This window comes from Lepidothrix coronata, unplaced genomic scaffold (assembly GCF_001604755.1).
Source record: "Lepidothrix coronata isolate B3197 unplaced genomic scaffold, Lepidothrix_coronata-1.0 Scaffold157, whole genome shotgun sequence".
Classification (NCBI taxonomy): domain Eukaryota; kingdom Metazoa; phylum Chordata; class Aves; order Passeriformes; family Pipridae; genus Lepidothrix; species Lepidothrix coronata.
This window is the reverse complement of record NW_016690337.1, coordinates 1,620,236-1,633,336: the sequence shown is the minus strand read 5'-3', so window position 1 is coordinate 1,633,336 and position 13,101 is coordinate 1,620,236. Positions and strand designations below refer to the sequence as shown.

General features: G+C 37.4%; 1 protein-coding gene across 6 annotated transcripts in view; it reads left to right on the top strand.

Moving 5' to 3' along the window:
- The window catches only part of ROBO1 (roundabout guidance receptor 1), a 710,380-nt gene that overhangs the window by 444,243 nt on the left and 253,036 nt on the right, over positions 1-13,101 (top strand). For all 6 annotated transcript variants that reach the window (XM_017829046.1, XM_017829047.1, XM_017829048.1 and 3 more), the window contains one exon: positions 7,231-7,557. In XM_017829046.1, the coding sequence (XP_017684535.1) occupies positions 7,231-7,557 (327 nt within the window). The remainder of the gene's footprint in view (positions 1-7,230; positions 7,558-13,101) is intronic.

Below are 13,101 nucleotides of genomic sequence, written 5' to 3'. Positions count from 1 at the left end.
ATGTCAGCCTCTTACAGAGTGCAATATAAATATTATTATTTTAAATTTATATTCTAGCTAATTTAATGAATAACCAGGTCAGGACTTATTTATGCTAAGTGCTGGACAAACCAGTAGCATGCGTTCATGGAGCAAAGGTTGACTGTAAAGCTACATCTCTTGAAAATAAATGGTTCGTTCAAGGGCAATTTAGAAGAGTTCTATTTAATTTTGGATTAAGAAACTAAAGCATGACTCTCACTGTTGCCACTTCGAGCTTCTTTGTTAAAAGTGATTATTTCAGAGAGCGAGAATCTCTTAGCATCTCCTGGGAAATGTGTCTTTAGGTATTAAAACAGAGACTCAGTGTTAATATCTGTGCAATGCAGTATCTGACTTTTTTTTTCCCCATTCCCACCAGGCAGAGTGTTTAAATAACTATAAGATAATATATATCTTTCCAGAAGACTTTTTGCTTAGAAATTTAGGGCTTTTTTCTGTATGTCCAGACTTACTGCATAATAAGGAACAGAAACAAACCATTTACACCAATATGATATATGTTTTTTTTTTATTTATTTTTCTCCCATGTTTATTTAGCTTATTGCCAATACTCCAGCTAACTCCTGTTCAGTTGACCAGGTCATGAGTATTGTGTAAATGGAATGTCTTTAGCTTCCAGTGTTTGGGTAAATCTCTCAGTGTAAGAGCCAGGCAAAAGATCAGTCTGGATTTGAGGCATTTTTAGTACAGCTCCCATTTAATCTCTTATTTCAAAGAGACAGACAGACGTGGCTTAAAACTCCAGGCGCTCTGTCATTATTCTAGGGTTTTTTCCAGCCGTAAGTGAACAGTAAATTATTGGTTTCTGACGTCTCCTGATAGTGTGGTAGCTGTGACAGAAATGTAATTCATGGTGTCTTAACCTTGAAGTGTTTTTTGTTGCTGTCTTTTTAAGTGGGAAAAATGTTTTCTGAGTGCCTACAAATCTATTTTAAAAGCCGTGGTCTGCATTTTATTTAAGACTTCGTATTTAAAGTGTGACTTGCTTTACCCAAAAATATCCCTTAGTAGAAGAAAGAATTAAAAAGAACATCTATTAATAAGTTCATCTCTCATTAGGATCAGAACAGTAGCAATTAAAGGAGAGAAACAAAAGAATTCCTTCATATGATGATGTAAACTGAAATAAGAACAACTTCTTTTTCAGGGAACATCACAGTGGTTTCATGATGGGACTGATCAGTTAGTGTTCAGGGCTTTTCAGTTACATCTTGCTCACCTGTGTGCGCTCAGAAAAAGATATGGGGCATTTGCTCTTCCTTGGAAACACGTAGGGAAATTGTACCTTCTCCTGATCCAAGGTGAGAGCCTTGCTTGCCACATTTTATGGTATCTATTGAAAAGAACTGGACCTGTTCCCAGATCAGTATTTGGAACCATGAAACATCTCTTGAAATGCATTTCAATAAACCTGTAGTCCCGTGTGGGCATTAATCAACTGATGTGACAATGCTGGTACGTTCCAACTATTCATTTTTTCCTTAGTGTACAAATACTCACTCACTCGCTGGTGAATGGTTGAGTTCATAAAGGTGGCATCCTTATAAAGTAATTATGGAAAGGTTCACAGTTGTGGCTGGGCAAAGTAATGGCAGGATTTAGGTAAAAAGTGTAACTTTATATTTTTCTAGAATATATGTTCAATGCTCAGCTGTTAGAGAGGAACAGCTGTTGTAAATAAAACTCTGTCAAACACCTACTTCCTGAGTCCAAAGTGACACAGTGATCCATGTCATTCTCCAATCAATGTTCCAGAAATATCAGTTAAATGCAGTTTTTACTCTTTTGTTTTAAGTCAGAGTAGAATTAAACAATGACATTTCTGTTCTGACACAGTTGACTATTCTGAGGAAATCTAAATAGGCAGAGCATTACTGTCTTTTTTAATTGCTTCATGTTTTGGTTACGAAGGGAAGACTGCAACATCTGCAATGGAAATGTCAAAATAGTTGCTTCTTAATATGCAGTGTTCTTGTAGGCTACAAAGCTCAGGAAATCAGATGTTTATTGAAGCTGCACAAGGGTAGTATACAAAGATACATTGTTAAAAACATGGAGAAATTGAGAGAAAGAAAATCAATGGGACAAAATCTCTGTGGATCGTCCTCGTTCTAATGTTTTTCCTTGCAGATTATTTGTTGTCTGTGCAACCAGGCAAACCCAGTAGGTTAGGTTAGCTGCAGGTATTGAAGCAGAAAAGCCACTTTCAGAAAAATACTTTGATTTTTCCTTTAATTATTTTTCCCCTGTAGCATAATGTGATATTATTTTGTAGCATGTGCTTGAAATAGTATTGAAAGTCTGCTTGGGTTTCCATGTTCAAAAAGGATAAACTCAAAGTAGAATTTAAAACCAGGAAAAGGTGAGCGAATCTTCCAGGGGAGAAAACCAGATGAAATTGGTTTGTTGACTTCTAACAGCAGCAAGAACACAGAATCCAAGAGGATGGTAAAAAAGGAAAAGGTTGCAATCTGCATGTCAAAGGGATAAAATTCCAAGAAGTGTTTGAAGAGATCTGAACTGCAGGGCAATTGAAGCCAGAAAGAATGAGGTGTTTATGATTTAGGGTACATTTAACCTGAGGATTAGAAGAAGATTTCTAACCACTGTGGGAAGAGAGTTACAGGACATCTTTCCAGTCAACATACTCAAATGCAAAAATATTTCCCCCCCACTTGCTGAAAAGTTTCTGAAACCAGTTAATGGTGGAAACTCTGGGGAATTGGGAAAGTTCTTATGTGCTGTTGTTTGCAAGGATCACCGAACACTGCTTCTAAACCTGTGGTTTTGTTTGTTAACATTTTTACTAATATCTTGGGCAGCAATTAAGCCAGTTACTCAGATCTTACATAGCCTTTCAATACAAAGAGGAAAAAAAAAAAAGAAGCGGTCTTGTGTTAAAAAGTCAGTGTTAAATGCTGTATCTGTGAAATGGAAAAGAAATGGAGCCAGGAGTGTACTGGCTCTTTGGAATTTGGCTAAAAACACAGTCTGTCATGGAGTATTTTATAAGCATTGTGATAAATTACAATTTAGATATATAGATCTTGAGAAATGAGGTTTTCCATATCCATCTGAGCTCAGGTTTAGATCGACTGTAGATATGGTTTTGATTTTTGACTGCCTTAGGCTGCATGGATCAAATTTGAGGCAGTTTGTTCCAATAGCACACAACTTTTTTGTTTTCCCCCCTAAAGGAGAAAGTGTTTGTACACAAGGGGTGCACAGTGCTTGAACCCTTAATATCAGTAGGTTTTGCATGAACTCATTCCTTACTGTTTTACAATAAGTTGTGTTTGTATGTGCTACCAACAGGAAGTTTTAGGGGAGGGAATAAAGGCAAATCTTGCCTCTATGAGTTTGTTATTCATCTAATGTAAGTTTTCTTTGAACCTGCACATCTGTTTGTGTCAGTGTCTGAATTCTTGTGGCACAGTCCAAGAAACAGTAAAAATTGTTGTGGCACAGTCCAAGAAACTGGAAACATGACTTCATATAATTGTTCTTTAAAGTAGCAGCATGAAATAATTAGTATGGCATGCTTTAATTGGTGGCATCCTATTGACTTTTTATGAAAGACTTGAATTATAATAAAGGCAAAGAACACAAGTTGGTTAGTTCCTCTAACCCGGTGCTGTCATCTTTAGGGGACAGAAAAGCAGCTCTGTTGTATATTTAATGGCAGATCCAGCATGTAATAGGTGTTCTGCTTCTATTTTTTTTTTATCAAATATCCTCTTGGGAAGGATTTTTGACAGGAAAATTACAGGATTGGTGCCCACTCTAAGATTTATGTTGATAATTGAAGCTGCTTCTTCTCAATAAATTGAAAATGCAGCTTAAATAACTAGCTAAAAGAAAAGAAAGGTTAAAAAAAAAAAAGAAAAAAGTGTAGATGTGTAGAAAGATTATAACTTGGTTGTCAAGGCCATTATACCCTTCAGGCAGTTGTCAGTAAATCTGTGTTTAACGCTGACTAGGTGCCAGTCAACTAATCATACAACTTTTGTCCCTTTCTGCTTTAAGCAGTTTTATGTAATTTGCTAGAGAAATGGTACTTTATAAAATGCTAGGATTAAAAAAAAAAAAAAAAGTAATGTACCTTTCTGTTATTTATCTCCTCCAATGTTAGCCAGCAAAGATAAAATGTATATGAGCATTCCTGGACCATCCTGAAGGAATTTCTCCACCCCCCTCACCCCTTTATGGTTTTGAGTCTCAGTTTTCAACAAAGTTTAGAGGTCAGTCTTTATACTTTCAGTCTGTACAGTACTTGAAGTTAGTGTAAAGCCACTTAAATGTCAGTGTGGAAAACGTGCATACAGTACATCTGAAAATGGTATTTCATTTATTTGTGGTCTGGGCCAGGCTGACAGAAACAATAGGAGGTTTGTACTATGCTGTGTGCTGGTTGGCCAGCATTGTCTGTGAAAATGCAAACACCATACATACTAGCATATGTGAAAACTTTGGTTTTTTAAAAACAGTTCCTAACTGCCTTTAAACATCTTACACTGAAATTGGCTTTTTATATTTGCAGAGTGACTTTGAGGGATTGATTTTTAGCTCTGTAATCCTTTCTTTCTGTGCCTTTCCTTGTGAGGTACATAGGAAGTGAGTAAAAATATAAACAAAATAAGCTTTTTAATCCCTGTCAAGGCATTTTTACCTTGGAAAGAGATCTAAAATTGGTCAGCCCAGTTGTGAGGGCAGAAATATTGAATGAAGGGCTTTTCACAAAAGCTGTGTGAGAATTCAGGATGAGTAGACACAAATGCAGTTTGCGGTGGCTGGGATGTGTTCTCAGAGCACATGGAAGTATATCAGAGGTTTCTTTAGATGCTGCAACAGACCGGTGCTGATTTACACCATTTTATTTTCTTCTTTCACTGGGTTTGGCCTGTGCCTGGACCTCTTGGAGGTCCAGCTCAAAATCTGGCTTTAGAGTGATGTGCAGGGTTGTGTTGTGCAGTGCTGTGTAGCCAGCAAAAGGGTTCATGATCTTCCTGGCTTCTGTTCCATCTACCCATATCTTGGTTTCCATGTCTCAGGCATGCTGGAGGTAAAAGTAATTGTAAAATGTAATTACTTGTTTGCTTTAGGTACCAAAAAAATCTTGCAATACAGTACTACATATGTTTCCTAAAGATTAGGTTTATTGCTGTTTGAGTTAGCTTTACAGGAGCATTATTGATCATTATATATAAACTATCTTCTTTTACTGCATGCAAAATGCTAACATATTTCAGTGCAGTCAAGCCCTGCTACCAGAGATTTGTGAATGGATGGTTAGTGCTAGCTGATTACTGTAACATTTAATTTGCATTGATTATCTTGAGGTGAAGAAAATAGGAAATAAAATTTGTACATTTGAGGATATTTTTATTTTATATATCTAGAAACGTGTGTGTGTGTATATTACATGCACATATTTAGCATATATTGAAAACAGAAGTCCCTGGGACTCCCTTTTCCCTGTTTCCATATCAATTTATGGTCTATTAGCCTGCAAAGAATAGATCTTGCGTTTCTTTTTGGTGCTTCACAGCTGTTCAAACCTCATGTTATTAATGTTAATAAAGAATCTTGGCATCCAAGATTTTAATAATCAGGATTTAGTGACCCAAGAGACTTAATTGTATCCATAGCAAAGTTGTGCTTCAAGAACGAGAGAAATAAGGGGACCAGTAATTTGAATTTGAATTTAGCAGTTTAAAACTCTAAAATTTTGATACCTCTTTATTCCCAATCTGGAATTCTTGGGCACCGAATTGCTTGTCATATACTTCTGTGGTATATATCTATCCAGACAAGTATAAGGTTTTTTTGCATGCCAGTTTTTATCAGCTTGCATTTTGAATTAGTTTGAAATGGAATGCTTTTCTAGAAGAGTATCTTGTTCGCTTGTAACTTTTCTTTTATCCTGGATACCCTCATCTCACATTGGATCAGTTTTCTAGATTGGAGACAATAACATTTTTATAATGTAAAATGTTTCTCTGATTTACCCTGAGGCATAAGCAGCACTCAGACACTCTGTACATTTGTACCCTCTTATGGTACTGCTTAACAAGGGACTAAAAAGAGACAACAGTACAAGCAAAATAAAGCAACTTTGCGGGTGCTGGAAATGGTAGAGTTACTCTGTAGACATTGCATGAATTAATGGGCTTTCCAAAAGGTCGAATGAGGTTGATTATGACTTTGGGTTATGGATTAGAGCAGTACCAGTTTTGCTGGTCGAGGTGGTCTGATATCTGTAGAGTATCTGTAGGACTAGTTTTTCGTAATTCTAGATATGCATATGCATGGCTGTGTAAATCTGTATACATGAATAGATAAATAAATAAATTGATATGATTTAGGAATATGGCAGTTTACTTTGTTGCCTAAAGAAAACTCAGGGAGAAAAAAAAACCCGAGGCAACTTAGTATGGGGGTAAGGTAAAAAAAAAGGATTTAATCGTGCCTCTAAGGCATAGGGGTTACAAACCGTCTGTCTCAGGTGTTCCAATTTATAATACTGTCCGTCCAATCCCAGGTTTTTCCACCCACTGGCTTTTGCCCCAGTCCACCCCCTGCCCCATGCCTTGGGAGTTGGGTCTGGGGTCTTTTTGAGACCCTTTTCTTCATCACTCCAACTTCCTTGGAGCACAAAGGGCACACGGTCACCCACTTCTTGACTGTACCCTGCAGTTCAGGCTGTGGATTAGATGTTCTCAGACAGAAGAAGGCTTACCTTGGAGAGAGACTAAATATTCTAATGGAATTTAGGAGAATTGATATGGGGAATTGGGGTGAGAGGGTTGGGAAATGTGTGTCTGCTGTGCTAAGGGTAAGGGAATAAATGCAGCTGCTTATAAAACCTACATTTTCTACATAACTACTTATAAAACTTATAAAAATTAGAAAAAATCAAAAAAAGTCAAAAAACTCTGAGGCATCAACTTCACTAATACAGGTCCCCTGTTGAAAAATGCTTTTGGACATATTCACTTGGGAGAACCTCGCGCGTGATGAAGTGCATTAAGGTTTTCTTTTGTTCACTTCAGGATGTTGATAGCTCGTCTTAATAAATGCTGCTCTATGTGGTGATGGTTTAGTTGTTTTGCAAAAGTACCGTGACTGTAGCTGGCAGCAATTTCCTGAGAAAACTCTGCTTATTTTTTTTGTTTGTTTGTTTTGCAGGTTCCCGTCTTCGACAAGAGGATTTCCCGCCTCGAATCGTCGAACATCCTTCCGATCTCATCGTTTCCAAAGGAGAACCGGCAACTTTAAACTGCAAAGCGGAGGGCAGGCCGACCCCCACCATCGAGTGGTACAAGGGGGGCGAGAGAGTGGAGACGGACAAGGATGACCCGCGCTCCCACCGCATGCTGCTGCCCAGCGGCTCTTTGTTCTTCCTGCGCATCGTCCACGGGCGCAAGAGCCGGCCGGATGAAGGGGTCTATGTGTGTGTGGCAAGGAATTACCTCGGGGAAGCTGTAAGTCATAATGCATCGCTGGAGGTGGCAAGTAAGTCCTTTTTTTTTGTTGTTTTTTTTTTTTTTCCCCTCACCACTCTTTGGTAGCAGCCGCTTGCTTTGATGTTATTCGAAGATAAAAAATAAGTGTGAGCTGCCTCTGAGGCAGCGACTTAAAAGCAATGAAGGAATTACATGGTTAATTATTATTTATACAGAGGTAGGAAAGTGGAAAAAGAGTCAGAAGATGTATCGTATCACTGTAGAAATTCAGATGGTTCTCAGTGTGTTTTCACTACTTTTATGCTTCCATGCAGTTATGATTGCTTAATGTTTGTTAGATTTCGTATACTTAATTTCAGTTTATAGATGTTTTTTCCTCTCCAGATAACCATGCAAACTGTAATGTGTAATAGGAGGCATGATAGCCAGGATTTTGTCCAAAAAGGGTACGTTTGGAATTTTTCTTGCACAAATAAACACTAGAAAGAAGGATGGCAGATTCAGAAACACAAAATGAATTTTTTTTTTTTCTCTAAAAGAGCTGGCCCACAAATTATCTCTCTAGTTTTAAGTATTTGACCAGCGGAAGGTGCAGTCAAGTATCTTCACATCACCTTGTAATGCTTATCTCTTCCTGTATACCCTTTAAACTCTACTTTTCTTTTAGAGGAAGAGAGTGTGCATTTAAGTGTTTTAGGCATTCATATGGAGGGCCAAGTGTAGGTAAAAAAATATCAGTTTTGGGGTACTAAAGTATGAGAGGAAGCCTCACAATTCAGAGTTAGGTATCTATTTTTAAGTTGCTTTGATAGGCCTCCTTTGAAATGTGTAGCAATTCATCTGGTGACATGTTGAAGAGCTAGCACAGACCTGGGTGAGTCACTCGGAAAACACTGATCTCTGCTGACTAAATGAATCATGTTGCTATCTAGCTCTGATGAGGCTCCTATCTTTTAGATAAGTTAAGCACCACTGTCTGTGTATAACTTTAGAAGAAGGGCTAGGTTTTCATAATTCTCACATGAGGTAAAGGAAATAAACTATAAATTTGTGAATTTATCTGAGCCCTTTTCCTAGTGTTTCTCACATTCAAGACAAACCCCAAGGACTTTCATAATTATACCACAAGGATCTCAAGCTTCACCTGTAGTAGAGTAGATACATATTAAGATTAAGATCTATGACCATGCTGTTTCCTTGTTAACCACTTTTAGCGATAAAAGTAATCAGTGTCTGGGTAGCTGGAAGTATGCTTGTCCAGTAAATGTATAACCTGTTTAAATCAGGTGCTGAATGGTTACTTCCAAACATTTTATCTTGTATCTCAGAGGTGTACTTTTAAGTGGGCATTAATGTTTTTGAGATTTTGATTTTTATCTAATGCTGTTGTTTCATTTATCACATTTCTCGTTGATTCTTAAAATGAGTTTTAATGCTCTGTGCTTGTTCCATGGTCTTTTGGTTTGGGATGTAACTTGAAGTAATCTTTGAAATGCTTGTAGTGTTTCTGTGTCTTCCACAACTTTTCATCAGAACCCAGAAACCTGAGGTGGACTTCAGTGGTTGGTGCACTGTGGCATCAGTGAACTGGTACACAGTTGCTAAACGTGTTTGTCACCCCTATCTCAAGTCGTCTTCATGTGATTATAACAGGGCCTGAATGCAAAATATTGATATCACCACAAATTTTTTTAAGAACTTCTGCCAACATTCAAGACCAAAAAAAAAAAATTCTTTTTAAAAGCATTTAAACATACACCAATTAACAATAATGTAGCGTTAAATTCTTAAGCCATCTCAAAATGGATCTCACGAGCCCTTGTATCGAGAGCTAGTGTCAGAAAATAACCACCAAGAATGCTGTAAGGGCAAGAAAAAAACCACACTCTATATTTGGAAATAAGATTTGTAGGTATAATGGCATACAGTTTTAATTGTATACCAGGAGAACATAGACAAAGAATTTTGACAGAAAAGGTTAGTATTTTGGTAAAAAAGGTAGTGATTTGACAATGCAAAAGCACCGAACCACTTTAAATAGCACAGAAGAGGTGAGGAACAAGGAAAGAGTTGAAGGCTGGTGGAATAAATTTGCATTAAATTAAAAAGCTCTCCACTGTAGCTGTAATGCTCTTGTCATTATGAGCTGTAGCTGCATTCACAGCGGATTGCTGCAAATCAGCAAACTGTTTTGATTAACTTCTCAGTACACCTGGGCTGAGCAGCACAGCATTTACATTTGTATACATGTAGTCATCCACAATTGCTGTTTTAGAAATCCTTATGTTATAGTTTAATTTTTGTGTGTTTACAAGGGAAAATTGCCTTTATTTGGTTTCTACTTTCCAGGAAGTACAGAAGATCGTTCAGAGTACTTGTTTATATGCTTTGATGCTGAAATTTTAACCAAAACCCTTTTGTGAAACATAGGAAACAGCAGCATGTTTTGCACTGTAGCTGTTGAGTCTCGCTGGAAGAGGCAGCTCTTGTCTGCACCAGTTTGTTTCATAGCATGATAGGGAATTTATCACTTCTCTTCCATCACCTCATTTAGTAACACCTTCAGTTAGATGAAATTCCTTCACTGTTCAATGGATGTTGTAGACTTGTCTTCAGATTCAGTTTAATACTAAAAGTAAATTTTCAGGTCTGTTACTCCTCCATGCAGTTCATGTTTATATTTTTTTTAAGAGTTCCAGTGCTCATCTTTGAGATAATCCACAAAGAGAATTATGTAATCAGGTGGACATCTTCCTCAGATACACTGTGCATAGATTCCACAGTTGCAAAGGAGGAAAATGTAGTGGGATTTCAAAAGTATGTTGTGTTAGAAGCTGTTTTATCTTTTTTAATATCTGTGTATTTTAAAGGGCTTTTAAAACAGATTTGATTGCCCCAAAGGGGGAGAGACTAAAATCATAAATCATAGAATTGCAGATAGTTTTCCCTCTGCTTTGTTACCTTCTAGTCCTTGACCTCTCTTTGGTGACTTGACTGATATTTGCATGTCATTTACTCCAGAGGATGCTGCTTTTTCTCTTATTGATATGTATTTCAGTAATGATAGTGTTAGTCCTTAGTTAATACCTTTGAACACGACCTAAATACAATTTATTATCAGCAAATTGAATTAAGTAAGTCTCTTATTCCATCTCTGCCTTTTGTATCCCTTCCAAAATGTTTGAAGATGCCATGTGTCTGCTCATAGCACTGGGGATTTGTTACATCTTTTCCATAATGTTATTTTATTTGATATAAAAATATTTGTGCAGCTGCATTTCTTCAGGTTTCTGGGGTTATTTCTTTGAAACCATGCCCCGTCCCCAAAAAACCCTTAAAAACAAGATGATCCTTTGACTGGTGAAGAATGGTATATTAAATCAACAAAACATATACTTGAACCCCCATGAACGTATTCTTTTTGATTATGTTTCAGGGACTGTAACTTTCCCTAATCAAATAACTAGCCACTTGATATTTCAGGAATTAAAATGTTTCAGGCACTTTGGAGACTGGTAAAACTATTCTCTGTTACACAGCCCTGTGCAAAGAAGCTTTGTAATTTAAAATTACATGACGTTTTCTCTGTAATATAGATCTGTAGGATCTTCGTAAATGGGAAGGAGATAAATTTGCATAAGCAGGAACTCAGCAGAAAGGTGAATTACAAGTCAGTGAAATGAGTGAAATGAAATGTTTAATTGGGGGATTTATTTATTTATTTTTCTGTTGACTGATTTCATCTATACTTGAAATGCCGTTCCCACAAAATTTTTGAAATGGAGGCTCTCTGTGTGTGTTCAAAGTTAGTTTGCAGATGAATGAAGTTTGGGAAGTGCAGCCCAGAAGGGTGTGTGATGGGATGATCAGATAACGGGCTGTAGTGTCCTCCAGGCTGAGGCTGCTACAAGTCCATTTCCCTCCCTCTCCCTGACTTCCTGAACTCAGCCTTTTGATCACTGGAGACCTACTTAAATCAGCTCCATGTTTTGTTTCTGAGGAATGTAACTGGTTTTGGATTACTGCCTACCAGTGACACGTTCCCCAGTGGTGAAAGGTCCTGAAGAACGTGAAAAGGGCATGTCCTTGTCAAAACGAAACTGGGTAATTCTCTCCATAAATGTCAGCTTTTACAGGTGGGAGAAGAAAGTGGAACCATGCTTTTATCCTCAGAGTAAGGGCTGAAGACTGTTTTGGCTATCACATAAACATTTGGAAAACAAAGTCATTTTTCTGAGTAGAGCAATGAAAGCAGTTTTGAAAAAGTGCATTAGCAGAGTGGAAGGTGGCTGCAGCTGCTTCATACGTTTGAGTCTCTCAGGCTTGTCTGGTGAATGGATGCACCCAATTAAGAACAAATTCAGTTACTGGTGTGTGATGGTTTGATTCAAGTGCTTTTTCTTTTTTTTTCTTTTTTTTTCTTCCAGTTACTCCTTTTTGGGGAAAATTGTATCTCTGGATCTTGTGGGTGTCTGTTATGTAGCAGTTGGTAGGAGCCTGTTCATGTCAAGAGCGGCAACAATAAGCTGCAGGGGTATATTCATCTTCCTTTCTTTACTCTACAGTTTTTTCAAGGACATTAAAGAAAAGTCAAATAAAAATGAAGCTGGTCGTGTTTGCTAGTCAGTGACTTGGCAAATCTTTATTTCAAATAATATTTCCCTGAGACAAACTTATTTCTCTTTTGCCACCAAAGTTCTAGGGTAACTTTTGACAGGAGTGCTGTTGCTAATACATCCTGAAACCTACCATTTATCAGTGCTAGGTTTACCTTGAACCTGACTCTTTCAATGCTTGTTGCAGCTGCATAGTGAGTCTGGATTACTAGAAACTGCCTCTGAAGCATATTTTACCAAAGATGTAGCATAATTTAGGAAAAATTTCTTTGCAGTTAGGTCAAAGTTGCATGCAGGTGTGCTCCTTTTTATAATGTAGGTATCTGCTTAAGGAAAACACGAACAACTGTTTTAGCTGCTTCAGAAGTTTGTTATATTACTTGCTCAGTCATTACAGTCAGTTGAAGAAAACTGAGAGTTTGAATGCCCCCCTGCCTAATTTTTGAAGATGCATAGAGTCTTATTTTACTCTTTAGATTTTCTGTTTGCCTTACTGACCAAGTTCGTGCTAACTGGAGAACTGAAGTAATTTGTTACTACTGCTAGAAAATCCCACTAAATGCTACTGCTAGGAAAGCTGGTTGTCCCAATGAGACTTCAGAGTGAATGAGAAAATGTGGAGAAACTAAAAACTGATTTCTTTGAAACTTACTGTCATATTTCAACGTATGTGTGTGTGTGCACACTCAGGTGCTCTCCCTCTTAAGCACAGTGGTATTGGTTACCAAAGATATGAAATCTGAAGTTCCTCACTGAGTTAGACACTTCCCTTTTCTTTTCCCTCACCCTTTGCCTTGTCATAATGAGTTTGCAAAGAAGGGTTATATTTGTGACCAGGGAATTTGGCATGATTCTTTCCCATGGAGCATTGTCATCGTTGTAACAGAATCTTCAGTAGATACTAGAGACTGTTCTATCTCTACAAATGCTTTTTTTGCAGTTTTAAAATTATTTAAAAGGTATAAAAGTGACATACA